Genomic DNA, 24,286 nt, shown 5'->3' on the forward strand with positions numbered 1-24,286 from the left:
GCTGGAGATAAAAGACGTCACAGTGACTATGGAGGAAGAGGACGGACATGACGGGGGTTACTGGGTGTAAATATAAAATATCTTATTACCTCCTCTGCTGCCAGTTCCAACAATGTCTCCTCTCTGCTTCCTCCCGACTCACCTCTCACTTCCTGTTCACTTCCTGATGTAACTGACATCACTTCCTGTTTCTGCGTTCCATTGACAATATGTAGGATTACCCTATTATTATTATTATTATTAGAGATGCACCGAAATTTCGTCCACTGAAACATATTGGACGAAAACGGTGTTATCAGCATTTTGCCGATAACGGCGCCGAAAAATGCATGTGATTTTGCAGCAAATTCACAATGAATCTTACACAAGCTTTTCTTGCGTTAAAGGTGCCAATAATGACCGCCAATAAATTCATATTCATTTATAATGATGATATTAATAAAAAGGTCAAATATAATATAATTATATATATATATTTTTTTTAAAAACTCATTTTTGGCCAAATGCATCCTGCATTTTTTGGTTTCCGTTTTGTCCAAAAAAAAATTCCATTCGGTGCACCTCTAATAATATTATACAGGATTTATATGGCGCCAACAGTTTGCACAGCGCTTTACGACACGAGGGCAGACAGTGCAGGTACAATACAATTCAGTACAGGAGGAATCAGAGGGCCCTGCTCGTTAGAGCTTACAATCTAGGAGGGGGGGTCAAGTGATACAAAAGGTAATAACTGTGGGGGGGTGAACTGATGGAGGTACCAAATGTGCAGTTGTTAGGTGGAGGCAGGATAGGCTTCTCTAAGGCCCCTTTCACACTGTGGCGTATTTCAGGCGTTTTAGCGCTAAAAATAGCGCATAAATAACGCCTGAAATACTCCTGCCCCAGCATTCTCAATGTGAAAGCCTGAGGGCTTTCACACTGAGGCGATGCGCTGGCGGGAGAAAAAATAAATCTCCTGCAAGCAGCATCTTTGGAGCGGTGAGAGGAGCAGTGTGTATACCACTCCTTCACCACTCTTGCCCATTGAAAACAATGGGACACCGCTGTAATACCGCCGGCAATGCGCCTCTGCAGATTCCTCTGCAATTCCGCGGCAATTCCGACGGTATAGTACCGCTAAAAATAGCGGGGCTATGCCGCCGCTGCACATACTGCCCCAGTGTGAAAGGGGCCTTAAGAGAAGGGTTTTCAGGGATCGTCTAAAAGTGGAAGATAGACGGATAGATTGAGGTAGAGTGTTCCAGAGGATGGGAGAGGCCCGGGAAAAGCATTATGGAGAATATAAAATCAGCAGCTTCTGTTGTTTTTCGATACTCTTGATTGCTGCTTTGGAGCTTTTTACAATCTTATTATTTATATTAAATCTGAAGTAAAATCCAAACAACATTAAAATATAGCAAACATAATTAGAATTTTTATAAAAGAAATCACAGAATGGAAATCTAGATTCAAAACATTATTTTAAAAATAGAATTAACTCAAACCCATCTCCTGGCCAAACTGTAGAGGAGAGGAGTGTGGAGGGTATGACAGTGACCAGTATGTACAGGAGAGGAGTGTGGAGGGTATAAGAGTGACCAGTATGTACAGGAGAGGAGTATGGAGGGAGTGACAGTGGGCAGTATATACAGGAGAGTAGTATGGAGGGTATAAGAGTGACCAGTATGTACAGGAGAGGAGTGTGGTGGTTATGACAGTGGGCAGTATGTACAGGAGCGGAGTGTGGGGGGTATGACAGTGGGCAGTATGTACAGGACAGGAGTGTGGAGGGTATGACAGTGGGCAGTATGTACAGGAGAGGAGTGTGGAAGGTGTGACAGTGGGCAGTATGTACAGGAGAGGAGTGTGGAAGGTGTGACAGTGGGCAGTATGTACAGGAGAGGAGTGTGGAGGGTATAACAGTGGGCAGTATATACAGGAGAGTAGTATGGAGGGTATGACAGTGGGCAGTATGTACAGGAGAGGAGTGTGGAGGGTATGACAGTGGGCAGTATATACAGGAGAGGAGTGTGGAGGGTATGACAGTGGGCAGTATGTACAGGAGAGGAGTGTGGAGGGTATAAGAGTGACCAGTATGTACAGGAGAGGAGTGCGGAGGGTATGACAGTGGGCAGTATGTACAGGAGAGGAGTGTGGAGGGTATGACAGAGGGTGGTATGTACAGGAGAGGAGTGTGAAGGGTATGACAGTGGGCAGTATGTACAGGAGAGGAGTGTGGAGGGCATGAGAGTGACCAGTATGTACAGGTGAGGAGTGTGGGGGGAATGACAGTGGGCAGTATGTACAGGAGAGGAGTGTGGGGGGCATGATTGTGGACTGTAAGTACAGGAGAGGAGTGTGGAAGGTATGACAGTGGGCAGTATGTACAGGAGAGGAATGTGGAGGGTATGATGGGGTAGTATGTACAGGAGAGGAGTGTGGATGGTATGACATAGGGCAGTATGTACAGGAGAGGAGTGTGGAGGGTATGATGGGGGCAGTATGTACAGGAGAGGAGTGTGGAGGGTATGATGGGGGCAGTATGTACAGGAGAGGAGTGTGGAGGGTATGACATAGGGCAGTATGTACAGGAGAGGAGTGTGGAGGGCATGATGGGGGCAGTATGTACAGGAGAAGAGTGTGGAGGGTATGACAGTGGACAGTATGTACAGGAGAGGAGTATGGAGAGCAGAAATGATGTGTTGTAACCTCTAGTAACCGATCAGTGAGCGGTAATGATAGGCTGTAAACTCTGGCAACCAATTGCAATTGCGTGATCTGCTGCAGTAAACTACTGATTTTGAGTATACCTGCTATTTTTTTGTATGTCTCAGAATGGAGGGGGGCCCAAGAAAATGTTTGCCTAGGGTCCAATCAAATTTAAAGATGGCCCTAAAAATTGCAATAAGCGTATATTGATTGGTTTGGGCAAAAGTTATAGCATCTACAAAATAGGGGATAGTTTTATGGCATTTATTTTTTTATTTTTTACTAGTAGTGGCAGCGATCTGCGATTTTTATCGTGACTGCGACATTATGCGGACACATTTTTGGGATTATTATAATTTTTACAGCGATCAGTGCTATAAAAATGCACTGATTACTGTGAAAATGGCAGTGAAGGGGTTAACCACTAGGTGGCACTGAAGGGGTTAAGTGTGTCCTAGGGATGTGTTCTAACTGTAGGGGGGATGGGCTGTGTGTGACACGACACTGATCACCAATTTCGATTACAGGAAGCGGTGAACAGTGTCCTGTCACTAGGAAGACTGGGGAAATGCTTGTTTACATCAGCATTTCCCCATTCTTCCTCTCCGTATAGGCAAACTTTTTTTTCCCATTTTGGATGGAGTAAGGAAGTGTTATAACCCCTGTTGGTTAATTTTTCGCCATCTGTGCCCATTAGAGAGATTTACCTTCACTTCCTGTCCCATAGGCAAAACAGGAAGTGAGAGGAAATCCCTGCAAATTAACTGCTTCCCCACCATTGCACGACGATATACGTCGGCAGAATGGCACGGGCAGGCAGATGGTCGTATATATACGTCCCCTTTAAGAAACGGCACCGTGGGGCCGACCGCGGGTTCTGCGGACTAGATGTCCGCGGGGATACCCGCGATCGACTTACGGAGAGGATGAATGGGGAAATGCTGATGTAAACAAGCATTTCCCCAGTCTTCCTAGTGACAGGACACTGATCACCGCTTCCTGTAATCGAAATCGGTGATCAGTGTCGAGGATTTGTCATACCAAGTCACTGCTGTCTCATCAGATGTGGTCTTTCTGAGCACCAGGGGTGGGAGGGGGGCAATGTATACCCCCTGGGCATGAGTGGGAGCCCAGAAGATTGTGGGGGAAAAGAGTTAAAAGGATCTCACGCCTGAATTGGCCCATGGTACAATATAATACCAATGGAGGACTCTATGATCTGAGCACGTCCAATCATCTAAAAATTAGGGTCATTTGTTAAAACGTAATAAAAAAACAGGACTCAGTGAAGAACTTTACGGTTTATTTTACAAAACCAAAACGAATAATTACCACACAGCAAAACGAAGATTGAAATCTAAATCAAATCCTGGTGATGGGAGGTATATAGCTCCACGACTTCTTCAATATTCATATTAAGATGAAGCCAGAAAGTCCCAGATGGTAAAAAATTCACGTTCCTTGGCTCATTGTGTAGAAAATTTGTTCCAGGGTGCTGGTCTTCATTGGCAACCCTTAGGAGATTTGGGTGGGATATACGGCTGAGCGAGTTTGGGGTGGAGGAACTTGACTGGCCTGCACAGAGGCTGGACCTCAACCCGATAGAACACCTTTGGGATGAGCTAAAGTGGAGACTGCGAGCCAGGCCTTCTCATCCACCATCAGTGCCTGACCTCACAAATGCTCTTCTGGAAGAACGGTCAAACATTCCCATAGACACACTCCTACACCTTGTGGACAGCCTTTCCAGAAGAGTGGAAGCTGTTCTAGCAGTAAAGGGTGGGTCAACTCAATATTGAACCCTACGGGCTAAGATTGGGATGCCATTAAAGTTCATGCGCGTCCCAATACTTTTGGCAATATAGTGTATTCTCAAACCCATGGACCGAGTTTTGGTCTTTCCCACAGGTTCTGCGATTACTACTGCTGTAGGTCAAAGAGACATGGTGGGCCTGGAGAGCTAAAGGATCTTGTGAATGGACCACTGTACTCAATATTGAACCCTACAGACAAAGACTGGGATGCCATTAAAGTTCATGTGACTGTCAAGGCAATACTTTTGGCAATATAGCGTATTCTCAAACCCTTGGACCAGGTCTTGGTCTTTCCCAGAGGTTCCGAAAATTACCACCGCTGGTCCATGGTGTAGGTCAAAGAGGCTTGGAGAGCTAAAGGCTTGCTAAACATTTTCCAGTGGGAAAGGATCTTGTGAATGTGGACCACTGTACTCAATATTGAACCCTACGGACTAAGACTGGGAAGCCATTAAAGTTCATGTGACTGTCAAGGCAAGTGTCCCAATACTTTTGGCAATATAGCATATTCTCAAACCCATGGACCGAGTTTTGGTCTTTCCCACTGCTGTAGGTCAAAGAGACATGGTGGGCCTGGAGAGCTAAAGGATCTTGTGAATGGACCGCTGTACTCAATATTGAACCCTACGGACTAAGACTGGGATGCCATTAAAGTTCATGCGACTGTCAAGGCAGGCGTCCCAATACTTTTGGCAATATAACGTATTCTCAAACCCTTGGACCAGGTCTTGGTCTTTCCCAGAGGTTCCGAAAATTACCACCGCTGGTCCATGCTGTAGGTCAAAGAGGCCTGGAGAGCTAAAGGCTTGCTTAACATTTTCCAGTGGGAAAGGATCTTGTGAATGGACCGATGTACTCAATATTGAACCCTACGGACAAAGACTGGGATGCCATTAAAGTTCATGCGACTGTCAAGGCAGGTGTCCCAATACTTTTGGCAATATAGCGTATTATCAAACCCATGGACCAGGTTTTGGTCTTTCCCACAGGTTCTGCGATTACCACTGCTGTAGGTCAAAGAGACATGGTGGGCCTGGAGAGCTAAAGACTTGCTAAACATTTTCCAGTGGAAAGGATCTTGTGAATGGACCGCTGTACTCAATATTGAACCCTACGGACTAAGCCTGGGAAGCCATTAAAGTTCATGCGACTGTAAAGGCAGGCGTCCCAATACTTTTGGCAATATAGGCCCAGATTCTCGTAGGAGTTACGCCGGCGTATCTCCAGATACGCCGTCGTAACTCTGAGTGTGAGGCGTCGTATCTATGCGCCTGATTCTTAGAATCAGTTACGATTCTTAGAATCAGATCCGACCGGCGTAAGTCCCTTACGCCGTCGTATCTAAGTTGCATATTTATGCTGGCCGCTAGGTGTCAAATATGGTAATGAGCTAGATACGCCGATTCTCAAAACGTACGTGCGGCCGGCTCTTTTTTTTACGTCGTTTACGTTAGGCTTTTTTGGGCGTAAAGTTACCCCTGCTCTATGAGGCGTAGATGAGGCGTACCAATGTTAGGTATGGACGTCGGAACAGCGTCAAATTTTTCACGTTTTACGTCGTTTGCGTAAGTCGTCCGTGAAAGAGCCTGGACGTAAGTTACGTTCACTTCGACTAGGCATTGAGCGGGTGCAATTTAATTTGAAAATTCAACGTGATACTGAGCCTGCGCGCGCATGCGCCGTTCGAAAAAAAGCGTCAATTACGTGGGGTCACGATTAATTTCCATAAAACACGCCCACCACTTCCACATTTGAATTAGGCGGGCTTACGCTGGCCCAGTTACACTACGCCGGCGTAACTTAAAGCGCAAGTTGAGAATACGGGACATGCCGCTCTAAGTTACGGCGGCGTAGTGTATCTCAGATGCGCTACGCCCGCCTAAAGATAGGCGATTCTACGAGAATCTGGGCCATAGCGTATTCTCAAACCCATGGACCAGGTTTTGATCTTTCCCACAGGTTCGGTAATTACCACCGCTGGTCCATGCTGAAGGTCAAAGAGACATGGTGGACCTGGAGAGCTAAAGGCTTGCTAAACATTTTCCAGTGGGAAAGGATCATGTAAATGGACCGCTGTACTCAATATTGAACCCTACGGACAAAGACTGGGAAGCCAATAAATTTCATGCGACTGTCAAGGCAGGTGTCTTAATACTTTTGGCAATATAGCGTATTCTCAAACCCTTGGACCAGGTTTTGGTGGTTCCGCTTGTCCATGCTGTAGATCAAAGCGGCCTGGAGAGCTAAAGGCTTGCTGAACGTTTTCCAGTGGGAAAGGATCTTGTGAATGGACCGCTGTACTCAATATTGAACCAGGTTTTGGTCTTTCCCATGGGTTCCGCAATTACCACCCCAACTACCATGCTGTAGGTCAAAGAGACATGTGGACCTGGGAGAGCTAAAGGCTTGCTGAACGTTTTCCAGTGGGAAAGGATCTTGTGAATGGACCGCTGTACTCAATATTGAACCAGGTTTTGGTCTTTCCCATGGGTTCCGCAATTACCACCGCAGTTACCATGCTGTGGGTCAAAGAGACATGTGGACCTGGGGGAGCTAAAGGCTTGCTGAACGTTTTCCAGTGGGAAAGGATCTTGTGAATGGGCCGCTGTCGTTCTAAAAAGGAACTTTACCCAAAACAAGGGACTTTTTGTTCACAAACTTGGACTAAACAAGGCTTGGCGGAGCAAATTTTTGCTTTATCTTCGCCTTTGGAAGCCTGTTGCTATGCGTTTTGCTATCCTAAAACAAACACACAATTGTATGGCTACTTCAAGTCTAATCCTCACATTGGTTAACTACAAAAAAATATGTCAAAGTTACAATTATACATTGATTGGACCAATGAAAACCCATCTACTTCATACGAAGGAAAAACAATAAGGTACGGCATTCAAAAAAAAAAAAAAAGAAACGTCGTCGACGTATTGCCATACTTGCCCATTAAATTGGTTCTATGGAGCCATGTGTGAGTGTGGGATCAAGTCAGCACTACTTGAATAAGGACGCTCATCTGTGTGACCTTTCTGGTGTTTAAGAAAATTTCCTTTCTGTTTGAAACTTTTCCCGCACACCGAGCACGAGAAAGGACGATCGCCTATGTGACTTCTCTGGTGCCTAAGAAAATTTCCTCTTTGCTTAAAACGTTTCCCGCACTCCGAGCACGAGAAAGGATGCTCGCCTGTGTGACTTCTCTGGTGTATAAGAAGGCTTCCTTTCGTAGTGAAACATTTCCCGCACTCTGAACAAGAAAAAGGACGCTCGCCCGTGTGAATCCTCTGGTGTTGAAGGAGGTCTCCTTTCGTGATGCAAGGTTTCCCGCACTCCGAACACGAAAAAGGACGCTCCCCTGTATGAATTCTCTGGTGCACAAGGAGGCTTCCAGTTGTAGTGAAACACTTTCCGCACTCCGAACACGAAAACGGACGCTCACCTGTGTGACTCCTCTGGTGTCGGTGGAGGTCAGCTTTCGCAGTGAAACATTTCCCGCACTCCGAACATGAAAAAGGACGCAGACCTGTGTGAGTTTTCTGGTGTTTAAGAAGGCTTTCTTTATCAGGGAAACCTTTCTCGCACTCTGGACACGAAAAGGGGCGTTCACCTGTGTGACGTCTCTGGTGTCTAATGAGGTTTCCGCTCGCAGTAAAACATTTCCCGCACGTTGAGCACGAATAAGGACGCTCGCCCGTATGACTTCTGTGGTGTTTAAGAAGGTCCGCTTTTGTAGTGAAGCATTTCCCGCACTCTGAACATGAAAAAGGACGCAGGCCCGTGTGAATTCTCTGGTGTGCAATAAGATTGCCCTTTTGAATGAAACTTTTCCCGCACTCCGTACACGAAAAAGGACGCTCGCCTGTGTGAATTCTCCAGTGCATGAGGAGGTTTCCTTTCTCAGCGAAACATTTCCCGCACTCCGAACACGAGATAGGAAACTCACTCTTGTGAGTTTTTTGGTGTAAAAGAAGGTCTCGGTTTTCGGCGAAAGATTTCCCACACACTGAACAGGACAATAAATGCTGTCCTATCTGAACCCCTTCATGCCCTAACGAAGATTCCTTGGGATTAGACAGATCGGTCGATGCTCCTATAATCCCGGTGTACACATATATTTGTGGAATTACAGTATTCGGTTTATCAGAAGATCCCCCGGGATTAGAGAGATCCATCGATCTTTCCGGATGATAAGGTCTATTTTGAGTAGTGGTATTTCCTCCCGTATTATAATCTGGAGATACGATGAAATGTCCCTCAGAGATGGTCCGGTTCTGAGTGTAGTGTCCATCTGTTGGAAAGCAATTTACAGTATTAACATTTTTTATAGGTACGTTTCATGCCTTAAATTAACGCGTCATATATATTGGTACAGCGATTAAAAGTTTCCCAAAGCCCTGGCAGAAAAAAACTGGGAACAGTTACAACGCTAAACTATGAAAACCACCCAGATCAATGATACAAGACACCCCAACCACACTGAGTAATAGTGTTTCTACACCGATGACATGTGTTACTGTGATAATGGAGATAGACCTTGTGACGGGAGGGCCCTTGGAAACCCAGAATCCCTTGGAAAGTATGGCATACCCTTGTTACCCCCCCCCCCCCCCCCCCCAATGCACCTCTTATATCTAAGTCACCCTGTGCCTAGGGTGAGCAAGAAAATAATAAAATCCGGGCGTCCAGTCGCAATTGCGACAAGAAATTGTGTCCTGGCGCCTGGGGAAGCTTAGGCCTGCAGAAGGCCGCAAAGCCACGGCCTCAATTACCGGCCGGCGCGGGTAAATCTCCATAGGCGACGTTTAAAAAATTCTACAGGTTGCATGTTTTGAGTTAGAGAGGAGGTCTAGGGCTAGAATTATTGGTCTCGCTCTTACGATTGCGGCGATACCTCATATGTGTGGTTTGAATACCGTTTATATATGCGGGCGCTACTCACGTATGCGTTCGCTTCTGCGCGCGAGCTTGGCAGGACGGGGTGCGTTTTGTGGCTCCTAACTTTTTTAGCTGGCTCCTAGATTCCTAGCAAATTTGTCAAACCCTGCATTAACAATATCTCTCAAGAAATACGAAGATTTTATCCCCTGTACACTGTGAGGGCTATGACCAGGAAGTACAACTCCTAATATGGGCATTCTAGGACGTTCAATGTAAGAGTCATTAGATCCCCATTGTTGTTTTAATTAACTCTGATATTGTGTGAAGAAGTTCTGTGTTGATTTGTGATAATGTTGATTGTGCCTTCTGAGCTACAAGACTGCAAGTCTGGCCTAAAGGTCCTGTCTCTGAGTCATCTAGGCCAGTGTTTCTCAACTCCAGTCCTCAAGGCGCCCCAACAGGTCTTGTTTTCAGGCTTTCCATTATTTTGCACAGGTGATTTGATCATTTTCACTGCCTTAGTAATTACCACAGCTTTTTCATTGGAGGGAAATCCTGAAAACATGACCTGTTGGGGTGCCTTGAGGACTGGAGTTAAGAAACCCTGATCTAGGCTGTCAAAAGGGATTAGTTAATGAGCTCATGTTAATTAGGTTTCTGGTCACAGGTGTATTTCCAGAGTAATATGAGCATATGCACCTCCTCTTTTGACTGTGTATAAAACTTGTATTGCTTTCAATAAAGATTCATTCCTACTTGACCCTCAAGACGGAGCTTCGTCTCGTATTTGGGGAGAATAAATCGTATGGGTTTCTTGTTCGGCTGGTTGGCGTGTTCGGTAGCTGTCTTTGTGTTCGGGAATGGAATGTCCTAAACGACTTTAACCCCTTTCATGCTCGGGGTATCGTTATAGACCTTCCTCCACATAATTTCTAGGAAGCATACTGAAGATGGACCTTTTACGTGTTGTACAGAATACTCAATATTGAACCCTACGGACTAAGACTGGGATGCTATTAAAGTTCATACGCCCCAATACTTTTGGCAGTATAGCCGTATTCTCAAACCCATGGACCAGGTTTTGGTCTTTCCCACAGGTTCCATAATTACCACCGCTGGTCCATGCTGTAGGTCAAAAACCTGAAGAGCTAAAGGCTTGCTGAACGTTTTCCACTAGGGAAAGGATCTTGTGAATGGAACGCTGTCATTCTAAAAAGGAACTTTACCCAAAACAAGGGACTTTTGTTCACAACCTGGACTAAATAAGGCTTGGCGGAGCAAATGTTTCTCAGAAAATGTTGGCTGACGCGTTTCGAAGGGATACCTTCTTCCTCAGAGCCTACATCCCTTCCAAATGCGTCAGCCAGCAGTGGTCCTGATGTTCTCTTCTCTGTCATCTGGAGACTGTAGCACCTAGACCTATTGCCACCATTTGAAGGCTTTTTCAAAGCGGGTTTTCTTTTTTACATATTGGTGAGTAGTTTTTTTTATCTGTTTTTATAATTACATTTACTAAGGATAATGCAACAAGGCTGGTGCGCCCTCTTTTTTTCTATTCCTTTCCTGCTAGGATACCCCTATCCTGGAGGGAAGCAAGGCCCGAGAAATGATCATTTTGAAAACTTGTGCGCAAGAGTATTTGTTTGTTTGCTGCTTGCAAGAATTATGGTGGACAGTATATTCTCCTCAGGAATGGATATAGAACATATATGAGATGTCCCGTACCTCTACCTCATTTGTTGACGTTATATTAAGGAATGAAGATGAACCTTTCATATGGTGGACAGTATCTTCTCCTCATTTGTAGGGAACATGACATTATATTAAGGAATGAAGATGAACCTTTCATATGGTGTACAGTATCTCCTCCTCAGGCCCCCGTACACACGAGAGGATCGATCCGCTGGAATTTATCCGCGGACCGGTTTCAGCGGATAGATCCGCTGGTGTGTACGATCCAGCGGATATTTATCCGGGCGATGGATTTCCAGCGGATCAAAATTTCTTAGCATGCTAAGAAATCTATCCGCTGGAATCCAGTCCAGCGGATTGATCCGCTGGTCTGTACAGACTCAGCAGATCAATCCGTCCGATTCCCTCCCTCGCATGCGTCGTAATGATTCGACGCATGCGTGGAAGTCCTTATATTACAGCGTCGCCGCGTCATCATCGCGGCGACGGCGCGACACGTCACCGCGGAGGGAATTCCGCTGGGATTTTGATCTGATGGTTAGTACAACCATCAGATCAAAATCCGCCAGAGGATTTATCCGAGGACCCTCTTGTGTGTACTAGGCCTCAGTCCTTGGGAAAATGATATTCTTTTAACCTCTTGACCACTGGGCACTTAAACCCCCTTCCTGACCAGACCAATTTTCAGCTTTCGGTGCTCTCACAATTTGAATGACAATTACTCCGTCATACAACATTGTACCCATTTGAAATTTTTGTCCTTTTTTTCACACAAATAGAGCTTTCTTTTGGTGGTATTAGATCACCTCTGGGTTTTTTATTTTTTGCGCTATAAAAGAAAAACGACCGAAAATTCTGTAAAAAAAAAAAATAATAACTTGTTTCTGTCATATTCGCAGGTTATTTCTCACACACAGCATATGCATACCACGAATGACACCCCAAAACACATTCTGCTATTCCTCCCGAGTATGGCGATACCCCATGTGTGCAACTTTTACACAGCGTGGCCACATACAGAGGCCCAACATGCAGGGAGCGCCATCAGGCGTTCTGGAGCACCCAGACCAATTCTGACATTTCTCTCCTACATGGAAAAATCACAATTTATTTGCTAGAAAATTACATAGAACCCCAAAACATTATATATGTGGAGTATTGGGGTATTGCGGAGTATTTGGGTATTGCAGAGTATTGGGGTATTGGGGGTATTGCAGAGTATTGGGGTATTGCGGAGTATTTGGGTATTGGGGGTATTGCAGAGTATTGGGGTATTGCAGAGTATCGCGCAGGGTATTGGGGTATTGCAGAGTATTGCGCAGGGTATTGGGGTATTGCAGAGTATCGGGGTATTGCAGAGTATGGGGTATTGCAGAGTATCGGGGTATTGCAGAGTATCGGGGTATTGCAGAGTAACGGGGTATTGCAGAGTAACGGGGTATTGCAGAGTAACGGGGTATGGCAGAGTAACGGGGTATGGCAGAGTAACGGGGTATGGCAGAGTAACGGGGTATGGCAGAGTAACGGGGTATGGCAGAGTAACGGGGTATGGCAGAGTATGGGGTATGGCAGAGTATGGGGTATGGCAGAGTATTGCGCAGGGAGGGATGGCAGAGTATGGGGTATGGCAGAGTATTGCGCAGGGAGGGATGGCAGAGTATGGGGTATGGCAGAGTATTGCGCAGGGAGGGATGGCAGAGTATGGGGTATGGCAGAGTATTGCGCAGGGAGGGATGGCAGAGTATGGGGTATGGCAGAGTATTGCGCAGGGAGGGATGGCAGAGTATGGGGTATGGCAGAGTATTGCGCAGGGAGGGATGGCAGAGTATGGGGTATGGCAGAGTATTGCGCAGGGAGGGATGGCAGAGTATGGGGTATGGCAGAGTATTGCGCAGGGAGGGATGGCAGAGTATGGTGTATGGCAGAGTATTGCGCAGGGAGGGATGGCAGAGTATTGATGGTACTGCAGAGTATTGCGCAGGGAGGGATGGCAGAGTATGGGGTATTGCAGAGTATTGATGGTACTGCAGAGTATTGCGCAGGGAGGGATGGCAGAGTATGGGGTATTGCAGAGTATTGATGGTACTGCAGAGTATTGCACAGGGAGGGATGGCTGGATCTGTGACTGCAGTTGTCACAGATCCAGCCCACAGCAGCTGCTGACACCCCGCGCTCCCCCCCCCCCTCCTCTCCTCTCCTCTCCTCTCCTCTCGCACTGTACCGAACGGTACAGAGAGGAGAGGGAGGAACCGGCGTCATCAAATGACGCCGGTTTGTTTACAAGTGATCGCTCCGTCATTTGACGGAGCGATCACGTGGTAAACAGCCGCGATTCGCGGCAATTTACCGTGATCCGTGATGCGCCGGGTCTTCTAGACCCGGCGAGCACGGACACTTCCGCGAGCGCGCCCCAGGGGACGCGCAAACGCGGAAGTGCACGAGGACGTCCCAGGGACGTCCTGTCACAGTAACTCGACCGCGCTGTAGCAGTATTTTTGCTATAGCGCGGTCGGCAAGAGGTTAAAGAATGGATATAGAACATTTATGTGATGTCCCGTACCTCTACCTCATTTGTTGACATTATTGTGAGGAATGGAGAAGGACCTTTCATATAGTGTACAGTATCTCCTCCTCATTTGTTGGGAACATGACATTATATTGAGGAACGGAGATGGACCTTTCATATGCTGTACAGTATCTCCTCCTCATTTGTTGGGAACATGACGTTATATTGAGGGATAGAGATGGACCTTTCATATGGTGTACAGTATCTCCTCCTCATTTGTTGGGAACATGACGTTATATTGAGGAATGGAGATGGACCTTCCATATGGTGGACAGTATCTTCTCCTCAGTCCTTGGGAAAATTATGTTCTTTTCAGAAATGGATATAGAACATTTATGTGATGTCCCGTACCTCTGCCTCATTTGTTGACATTATATTGAGGAATGGAGATGGACCTTTCATATGGAGTACAAGATCTCCTCCTCATTTGTTGGGAACATGACGTTATATTGCGGAATGGAGATTGACCTTTTATATTTTTGATTCGTCACTTGCTAATAATAACATAAATATAAGCTGTTTCAGCATTTAGTGTTTATTACTTACCTGTGTCTATTAGTAGAGAAGATTCCTCCTGTTTAATTTTCATAATCATCTCCCCCTCCTCCATAGACTTCTGATCTCCACTCACCAATGTCTTTTCTTCTTCCTCTTTAACCTCAACTTTGATGTCTTTCAGTTCCTCATCCTAAACCCCAAAGATGACAGAACACAGAGATTACTCAGAAGAATGTTATCTCATAGCTTAGAATACATTTTTAGGCCTCAAGGTCAGTCCCACCTACCTGATGATGGTGAGGGATGGTGTGATCTTCCTGTGTGGCATCCCGGGAATACAGAGGACGGGGACATCTCTCTGGTGGGTTTCTGTAGCTGGATGACTCCAACATATTGTCCTGGTGCAGATCTTTTGGAAATTCTGACTCCATCATCTCATCCTCATCATCCGTCTCTTCTTTATACTCTTCTTTAATCTCAACTTTAGCATCTCTAATGTTTTCACTCTGAATATATATAATAAAAATTGCATTAATTGTAACAATGCAGATAATGTACAGATCCTTATGGTACTATCAGTGATTGTTCCTCATCTACCTGATGATGGTGAGGGATGGTGTGACCTTCCTGTGTGGAATCCCGGGAATACAGAGGACGGGGACATCTCTCTGGTGGGTTCCCATTACTGGATCCATCTGTAGGAAACACACACACTGACTGAATACATTGTTTCTATGTGTTTATCACATGATGGGGGATCTAGGTGGACCCTCCGTACTGCTCTCTCCTTTACAATAAAGTCTCCTCTTACCCGGTGATGTGAGGGGCGGCTGATTGTCCATCATGACGTCCTTGTAGAGATCCTTGTGTCCTTCTAAATACTCCCACTCCTCCATGGAGAAATAGACAGTGACATCCTGACACCTTATAGGAACCTGACACACACAATGATACAGTCACCATCCAGACACACCCCTTGTCTGTTACTGGATAATGTCCCAGAATTCCCGGCACCGCTCACCTCTCCTGTCAACAGTTCAGTGATCTTGTTGGTGACTTCTAGAATCTTCTTCTCTTTTCTCTCTGTTCTCTGACAGTGAGGTGGAGGCACTGTGATGGGTGACGTTCCGTGAAGATGGCTGCTGGGTGTTGAAGGTTCTCCAGGTGTTTTCTTCACTACTTCATATTCCTGTACAAAGCGGAAAGTAACATTAATCTCTACAGAATTTCCAGAATCCTCCTCACCTCTCCGGTCAGGTCTGTGTTTTATTATTAGAGATAAGAGTGATGTCATGTGACCTCCCAGAATCCTCCTCACCTCTCCTGTCAGGTCTGTTTTTTATTATTAGAGATAAGAGTGATGTCATGTGACCTCCCAGAATCCTCCTCACCTCTCCGGTCAGGTCTGTGTTTTATTAATAGAGATAAGAGTGATGTCATGTGACCTCCCAGAATCCTCCTCACCTCTCCTGTCAGTTCTGTGTTTTATTAATAGAGATAAGAGTGATGTCATGTGACCTCCCAGAATCCTCCTCACCTCTCCGGTCAGGTCTGTGTTTTATTAATAGAGATAAGAGTGATGTCATGTGACCTCCCAGAATCCTCCTCACCTCTCCGGTCAGGCCTGTGTTTTATTAATAGAGATAAGAGTGATGTCATGTGACCTCCCAGAATCCTCCTCACCTCTCCGGTCAGCAGGTAGATGATCTCCAGGGTGAGGTTTAATATCCTCTCAGTCATGTGACTTTGGTCCCTGTCCATCTTTATTGATGTGATCATGTGATCTATAATGAAATCTCTGTAGACGGATAATAAACTGAGAATTATCTGGACTGTACTGGGATGATCAATGTCTGAACAGAGTTCCCCCATAGTTCTGACATCTCAGATTGGTTTTATATAATATTACAGGCCTTATGTATCAACGCAATCTGAAGAAAACATGAGATTCCATTTAAAGTAGAACAAAAGGGCAATTTTGTTCTACAAAATAAATTCTTGTGGTAGTATGTGAAATGTAGTGCTGCTGCATTTGTGTGTGGACAATCCTTTGTTCTGAGTATGAAGGCCTCTGACCAGGAATGCTGTGAGTGGCCTATGGCCAGAAGATGTGTGTCCAATATGGCAGTTACAGGGGGAATGGGTTCGCTATCCATGAAGAAGCGGGCTTAAGACTGTACAATTTGTCATCCAATCACAAGTCCCTCTATACATGATATTTACTGTAGGGATGTGCGTTCCTTCTACTGCCTTCATTAGGACTTGTACTGTAGTTCAGGCTTCTTCCTCCCCATATCCTGAGAAGACATGGTGTCCATTATCTCACAGTGATGAGAGCCAACAACCCCAGAGACAGTTGGATAAATGGCTCTATATTTAGGATGTATCCGGATTATCAATCAGAGGCTCTGGATGGACAGTTGGATAAATGGCTCTATATTTAGGACGTATCCGGTCTATAAACCAGAGGCTCTGAATGAACCGTTGGATAAATGGTTCTATATTTAGGATGTATCTGGTCTATAAACCAGAGGCTCTGGATGGACAGTTGGATAAATGATTCTATATTTAGGATGTATCTGGTCTATAAACCAGAGGCACTGGATGGACAGTTGGATAAATGGTTCTATATTTAGGATGTATCTGTCTACAAACCAGAGGCTCTGGATGGACAGTTGAATAAATGGTTCTATATTTAGGATGTATCCAGTCTATAAACCAGAGGCTCTGGATGGACAGTTGGATACATGGCTCTATAAACATACTACATATCTATGAAGTAGCATCCGCTGTAGATAAAAGATGGACATGACGGGGTTTACTGAATTTTATAATCCAAAATAAGATCTTATTACCTCTTCTGCTGCCAGTTCCAGCAATGTCTCCTTCTTCCCCTCAGCGTACCTCTCACCCGGAACTTCCTGTCTGTGTATGACATCACTTCCTGTCTGTGGTTCCTATCACTTCCTGTCTCTGCGTTCCACTGACACAATACGTAGGATCACCTCCTTGTGCAGAACATAAAAATAGATAAAAACATAAAATGTTCTTCAATTTTATTGTGTCTAAAATTCCCAAGTTTAAACTTAAACAAACTTAAACAATTAAAACGTATTGAGAAAATAATTAAACCTTAGATTGTAAGCTCCTGGAGGGCAGGGACTGACGTGAATTTACACTATAGGTAAAGCGTTGCATAAACGGACAGCACTATATAAGTACCTATAATAAATAAAATAAAAAATTGTGTTTTCCGGGAAGTATTCCCCATTTTTTGGGTACCTGAAGTTATTAAAGATGCAACTTTCTAAATTTCCTATAAATGGTTCTGAAACCCACATATTTATAGCAATGATTTACAACTCTTGTCTGTCCATCCTTTTGGTCAAAGATTTCCGGGAAAAAAAAAATGAATTAAGGTCTGAAAATGATTAAAACCATAATGCCACAAAAAAGTACTGTCCTGATTTGGACACCCGTCCAAAGTTTTGAATTTGTCTAGGAATTCTACCCATTCTAGGCTCTCTTTCCTTGTCTTGAAGTTCCTCATCGGTTATATGATTTGCGCAGGGCTGGTGAAAGGATTTTTGACACCCCAGGCAAAACCTAATTTTTCCGCTCTGCCCCTGACTCCACCCCTTTGACCTGCCCTTGTATACCCCATCTTTTTATAGACTGCTAACATTTTGGTGGTGGAGTCAATCACTGGCTCGGCGCATTATGCGCATGCAGCGTATATGTAGGAGCTTGGAGGTGGCGCGCAGGGTCGGGAGGGCATCAGCGCCACGCCCCTGACTGATGTGTGCTCTACCTTGCACATAAATGTACATAGATAATCAAGGCACTGATGATCAGTGCAGGCCCATTATTGCTGTCTATCAGTGCACATTGGTGCCACCTATCAGTGCCACTTATAAGTCTTCATCAGTGCCCATCAGTGCAGCCTATCAGTGGCAATCAGTACAGCCTACCAGCTGTTTTTTTTTCCAGCTCCGCAGTGTCTTCTCTTTTGAGGTTGTGCGTACGCACTACAGTCCCGTAAAAGTCTTTAGGGCTGTAATGCGCTCGCATGGCCAGGAGTAAGAGGACCAGCAGTGTTGAATTTCAACAAACTCCACGGCCATTGGATTTCGATAAGAATACATACTGTATATCAGGGATATGCAATTAGCGGACCTCCAGCTGTTGCCAAACTACAAGTCCCATCATGCCTCTGCCTCTGGGTGTCATGCTTGATGCTGTCAGAGTCTCGCTATGCCTCATGGGACTTGTAGTTTGGCAACATCTGGAGGTCCGCTAATTGCATATCCCTGCTGTATATGGTGAGGCTGGGTCAGTTTAAGTCAGGGCAAAGGGCAAAACGAATAGGTCCACTTTGTCTGAAAGTGCTCTTATTCTATAAAGTGACACTAAATGATATCCTCAATCTTCAAAAATATTCCCTACACATCCAATAGGACTTCTCTTGGACTCTCTCATTTGGTTTTGGTCTGGTGCTTCTTCTTGGTTTTCTATGGCTTGAGCTACTGTTGGGAGCTCATTGATGGAAGCCTTGCTGTGTGGATGCCGCCTCGCCAGAGTTAAGAAGCTTGTTTGACATTTTCCTTCATCTGACTATACATACTGTACAAGTATGAAGGTTCTCAGAGACTCTTGAAATATGTTGTCTCACTCACATGTCACTAACATACCTTGTAAGTCTCTATAGGGGGGGGCTCCAAGACACTGGTGAAGATAATGACTGTGAGATTATGGAGTCTTTCACTGTAACTACGAGGAGGAGAACCAAGATGGCAGTGATGGGATTATTCTATGTGGTATTTTTAATTGCTGTATCCTTAGAATATCACCTGGCACACGTATGGAACTGGACCTTCTGGACTTTCTAAAACTGGTCCTTTTGGACTTCCTGAAGCTGGTCCTTCTGGACTCCCTAAAACTGGTCCTTTTATAATTTCTGAAACTGGACCTTCTGGACTTTCTTGAACTGGACTTTCTGAAACTGGAACTCCTGGACTCTCTGAAACTGGACCTCCTGGACTCTCTGAAACTGGACCTTCTGAACTCTCTGAAACTGGATCTTCTGGACTCACTGAAACTGGACCTCCTGGACTCTCTGAAACGGGACCTCCTGGACTCTCTGAAACTGGACCTTCTGAACTCTCTGAAACTGGACCTTCTGGACTCACTGAAACTGGACCTTCTGGACTGTCTTAAACTGGACCTTCTGACTCTCTGAAACTGGACCTTCTGGACTTTCTTAAACTGGACCTTCTGACTCTCTGAAACTGGATCTTCTGGACTCTCTTAAGCCTCATACACACGATCGGACTTCCAACTGACTTTTCCGTGGATTTTTGTCTAAAGGGGCATTGGCAGTGAACTTGGTATGCATACACACGGCAGAACTTTCTCAGCCAACATTCATTGGATTTCAGCTCTTTACCACCACCCTTTGGGCAACTTCTGCTATTGTTGTCTGATCTTTAGCATTGGTTCGGAGCATGCTTGTTTGTACTTTGGACTTTAGTCTGATGGACTTGTGTACACACGATCGAATGAAGCTCCATGTTGTCGGAAAGTTTGAGAGCATGCACAGCAAACATTTGTCCATTGAAAATCCGACAACAATTGTCCTATGGAGCGTACAGACGGTCGGATTGTCCGATAAAACACGTCCGTCGGACCGATGTTGTCGAAAAGTCAGATCATGTGTATGGGCCTTTAAACTGGTCCTTCTGGACTTCCTGAAACTGGACCTTGTGGACTCACTAACATGAATGACTCTCTATGAACATGTCAAATCATCAATCATTTAAGAATTATGGTCATTTGTAAAAGAAAAACACTGAGGGCAGAATATTGTAAAGTATAGAGTGTTTATTTTATAAAACTGGAATGAACGATTAACATATATAATACGAAGATTAAATACAAGTTATGTTTTATATAACTAAAATAATAAATATATAAAAAGTTATTAATAATTATACATTGGCTGGACCAATGAAAAGGCAGCTACTTTAGTAGAACAAATGACAAACAATGACATGCAACAACCAATAGTCACCTATAAAAAAGAGTTGTTTGTGTATTCCCGTACTTGCCCATGTATTATTTCTATGTTGCCGTGCGTCATTGTGGACCAATTTAGCACTGTTTGTTTAGACCAGGGTTTCATAACCAATGTAACACTGAACCCTAGGGTTCCTTAAGAAATTTCATGCCTCCTATTTAAGTTCCAAATGACACCAATACTCTTTTTAGCTCTCTGTAAGGGGGTAATTATCCCCAATGACCACAAGTCTAAGGAGTATTCTTCCTCAACCAGGCTCCATGGAACCCTTTGATTCCTCCAGAGGTTGCTAGGTGTTCCTTGAGCAATAGGCAATTTCTGCTTCTCAGATGAGTAACCACTGACACCATTGATCTTTTTATCTCTCTGTAAAGGGGGTGATTCTTCCCAATGACCACAAGTGTAAGGAGCATTCTTCCTCAACCAGGCCTCCATGAAACCCTTGGGGTTCCTCCAGAGGTTGCTAGGGGTTCCTTGAGCAATGATCAATTTCTACCTCTCAGATAAGTTCCCACTGACACCATTGATCTTTTTAGCTCTCTGTAAAGAGGTAATTCCATCACACTAATGAAGCCTTTCTCACCCTTCTCAATAGTGTTGAGCGGAATACGCCATATTCGATTTCGCGATATATCACGAATATATAGCTGAATATTCGAGAAATATTCGCTAAAATCGAATATTCGTGATATTTTATCCAAATGAAATTTTTGCGAAATTTCGCTATTGCGAAAATAATTGCGAAATTTCGACAAGTGCGGTAGGAGAACTCTGATTGGCTCTGATGCAAAAGAAGGGCGGAGAAAATAATCGCGCAATATTCCTATTGCCGAATATTCGCATTGCGAATATTCGGCAATATAAAATGATTGCTTCAGCTACTCGGCCCAGTGTCTCTAATCATACCAGCAATGCTTTTAGACGTCGATGGAGATCACTAGGATGTGATCTGTTTTAAAAATAAAATTGAAAAAATAAGAATATTCGGAAAACAATATTGCGAAATTGCGCTAATGCGGATGCGAAAATGATAGCGAAATTTTAACAACTGTGGTAGGAGAACTATGATGCAAAAGAAGGGCGGAGAAAATAATCGCGCAATATTCCTATTGCCGAATATTCGCATTGCGAATATTCGGCAATATAAAATGATCGCTTCAGCTACTCGGCCCAGTGTCTCTAATCATACCAGCAATGCTTTTAGACGTCGATGGAGATCACTAGGATGTGATCTGTTTTAAAAATAAAATTGAAAAAATTCGAATATTCGGAATAGCGAATATTGACCGCGAAATTCGATATATTCGCGAATACTCGAATATGCCATATTCGAGCCGAATATTCGCAATACGAATATTCGTGAGCAACACTACTTCTCAATACAGAGGAACCCTTAAAATATCTTTCCTTTCTCAGGGAACACCTTCTAAAAAAATCCATATCTACAACTTATAATACATTAGTACTATTGTCAGTGGGATGAATGCTCCTTATGCCGCGTACACACGACCGTTTTTCAGGTTGTAAAAAATGAAGTTTTTAATGGTCTAGAAAAAACTAGACCAAGTTTTTTTCAACCCAATCGTTAAAACGGCCTTGCCTACACACGATCGTGAAAAAAAAATGCTCTAGCAAAGCGCGGTGACGTACAACACGTACGACGGCACTATAAAGGGGAAGTTCCATTCGGATGGCGCCAACCTTGGGGCTGCTTTTGCTGATTTCGTGTTAGTAAAAGACGATTCGCGCTTTTCTGTCTGTTACAGCGCGATGAATGTGCTTACTCCATTACGAATGTTAGTTTTACCACAACGAGCGCTCCCCTCTCATAACTTGCTTCTGAGCATGCGTGTTTTTTTCACGTCATTAAAGCGCAAAATACCGGCTGGCCCTTAGACTCCACGCCCAGGGGGATCCCGTGTCACCTGCTCGCCTGTGGGCTCACGCCAGTAGCACCATGACAGAACTTATCTGAGAGGAAGGAATTGCTCATTGCTGAAGAAACCCCTGCCAACCTCTGGAGGAACACTAGGGTTCCATGGAACCATGGTTGAGTAACCCTGCACCTACGTATCGTGAGTTGAATATGTAGTAATTTTCTTGCAGGGGTTCCCTGAGACCAGAAAGCTATTTCAAGAGTTCCTCTGTGTTGGAAAAGTTGGGAAAAGCTGATTTGAAGGATGAAAATACTATATTTGAATCCCTGACCACTCCTATCACATGACGCCCGGAACACTTTCCATACTTTCATAATACTGATAAAATGCTCTTCCACCTCCTTCCCCGTAAAATCTGAAGTTCGTAGAGTTACGACCATTCCCTGGCATGCTTATATATCTTGAGTTCCCAAATCTACATACCCACTGAGCCCAATACAAGGGACTCCTCTCTGCTGGACTTTAAAAACGTGAAGAATGCAAAAAGAGGAATAAAGAACACCCCCCAACGTGGGGTGGGGGGACACCGTGGGTGGTGGGGTACGAGTACCAGGAACTGTATAAAGCTAATCTTACCAGCTCAAGAGACTCCACTGATAACTAAAATGTCACTTCTGATATGTACCCCTTTATTAATTCATTGTTATTTTACGTCTCTGGTTTTTAAGAAGGTTTCCTTTTGTAGTGAAGGTTTCCCGCACGGTGAGCATTATTAAAGATGCTCAACCGCGTGACTTTTCTCATGTTCAAGAAGGTTTTCTTTCGTAGGGAAAGACTCCCCGCACTCTGAGCATAAATAAGGATGCACATCAGTGTGACTTCTCTCGTGTTCAAGAAGGTTTTCTTTCGTAGTGAAAGACTTTCCGCACTCCGAGCATAAATAAGGATGCGCATCTCTGTGACTTCTCTCGTGTTCAAGAAGGTTTTCTGTCGTATTGAAAGACTTCCCGCACTCCGAGCATAAATGAGAATGCACCTCTGTGTGACTTCTCTCGTGTTCAAGAAGGTTTTCTTTGGTAGTGAAAGACTTCCCGCACTTGGAGCATAAATAAGGATGCACATCGGTGTGACTTCTTTGATGTAAAAGAAGGTTTCTTTTCTCTGTGAAACATTTCCCGCACACGGAGCATGAATAAGGACGCTCACCTGTGTGACATCTGTGGTGCCTAAGAAGGTTTCCTTTTGCAGCAAAACCTTTCCCGCACACTAAGCATGAATAGGGACGCACACCTGTGTGACTTCTCTGGTGTACAATAAGGTCTCCTTTCACTATGAAAGTTTTCCCGCACTCTAAACACGAGAAAGGACGTTCACCCGTGTGGCTTCTCTGATGTCTAAGAAGGCCCCCTTTCGAAGTAAAACATTTCCCGCACTCCGGACATGAAAAAGGTTGCACACCTGTGTGACCTCTCTGGTGCCTAAGAAGGTTTCCTTGAGCAGTGAAACATTTTCCGCACAATGGGCACGAAAAAGGACGCTCACCTGTGTGAGTTCTCTGGTGTTGAAGAAGCTCTTTCTTGGCAGTGAAAGATTTCCCGCACTCAGAACATGTGAAAGGGCGCACACCCGTGTGGATTCTCTGGTGCGCAAGAAGCATTCCCTTTTGACTAAAACATTTCCCACACTCTGAACAGGAAAAAGGTCTTTCACCGGTGTGACTTCTCTGGTGCAGATGAAGGTATACTTTATCAGTGAAACTTTTCCCGCACTCTGAACATGAAAAAGGACGCTCCCCTGTGTGATTTCTCTGGTGTCTGAGAAGACCTTTTTTGTCAACGAAACATTTCTCGCACTCTAAACATGAGAAAGAACGTTGAGTCTTCTGACTTCCTCTGCGTCTCCTAGGGGACATGATTTGTATTTCTGGGGTAACAGTATGTGATGTATGAGAAGATTCCTCAGGATTTGAGGGGTCCATTGATCTCACCCAATGGTAAGGCCCCTGATGTATGTTATTAGTGAAAGGATTTACTTCTGGAGAATATTGTGTGAGGACATTATCTTCTGCATTACAACCTGGAGATAAAATCAAATGTCCCCCAGAGGTATTCCTGTTCCAAATATAGTGTTCCTTGGCATCTGTTGGAAAGCAATTTATTAAAACATGTTATAGGCGTTTCTTGTGTTACATTCAGAAGTCATA

General features: G+C 44.6%; 2 protein-coding genes across 2 annotated transcripts in view; both read right to left on the minus strand.

The window, feature by feature from the left end:
• The window catches only part of LOC120910576, a 76,529-nt gene that overhangs the window by 51,385 nt on the left and 858 nt on the right, over positions 1-24,286 (minus strand). The window contains exons 2-5 of the mRNA XM_040322335.1: positions 22,871-24,222; positions 19,903-19,918; positions 18,981-19,318; positions 15,152-15,319 (exon numbers count right to left, since the gene is read on the minus strand). Of these exons, the coding sequence (XP_040178269.1) occupies positions 15,152-15,319; positions 18,981-19,318; positions 19,903-19,918; positions 22,871-24,222 (1,874 nt within the window). The remainder of the gene's footprint in view (positions 1-15,151; positions 15,320-18,980; positions 19,319-19,902; positions 19,919-22,870; positions 24,223-24,286) is intronic.
• Positions 6,443-14,322, minus strand: LOC120910113 (gastrula zinc finger protein XlCGF57.1-like). Its single transcript, XM_040321984.1, has 2 exons — positions 14,179-14,322; positions 6,443-8,784 (listed from the first exon to the last, which is right to left on the minus strand). Exons 1-2 carry the CDS (start codon positions 14,240-14,242, stop codon positions 7,457-7,459), a joined length of 1,392 nt encoding a protein of 463 aa, XP_040177918.1. The 5' UTR covers positions 14,243-14,322; the 3' UTR covers positions 6,443-7,456.

This window comes from Rana temporaria, chromosome 8 (genome assembly GCF_905171775.1).
Source record: "Rana temporaria chromosome 8, aRanTem1.1, whole genome shotgun sequence".
In the NCBI taxonomy this organism is placed as follows: domain Eukaryota; kingdom Metazoa; phylum Chordata; class Amphibia; order Anura; family Ranidae; genus Rana; species Rana temporaria.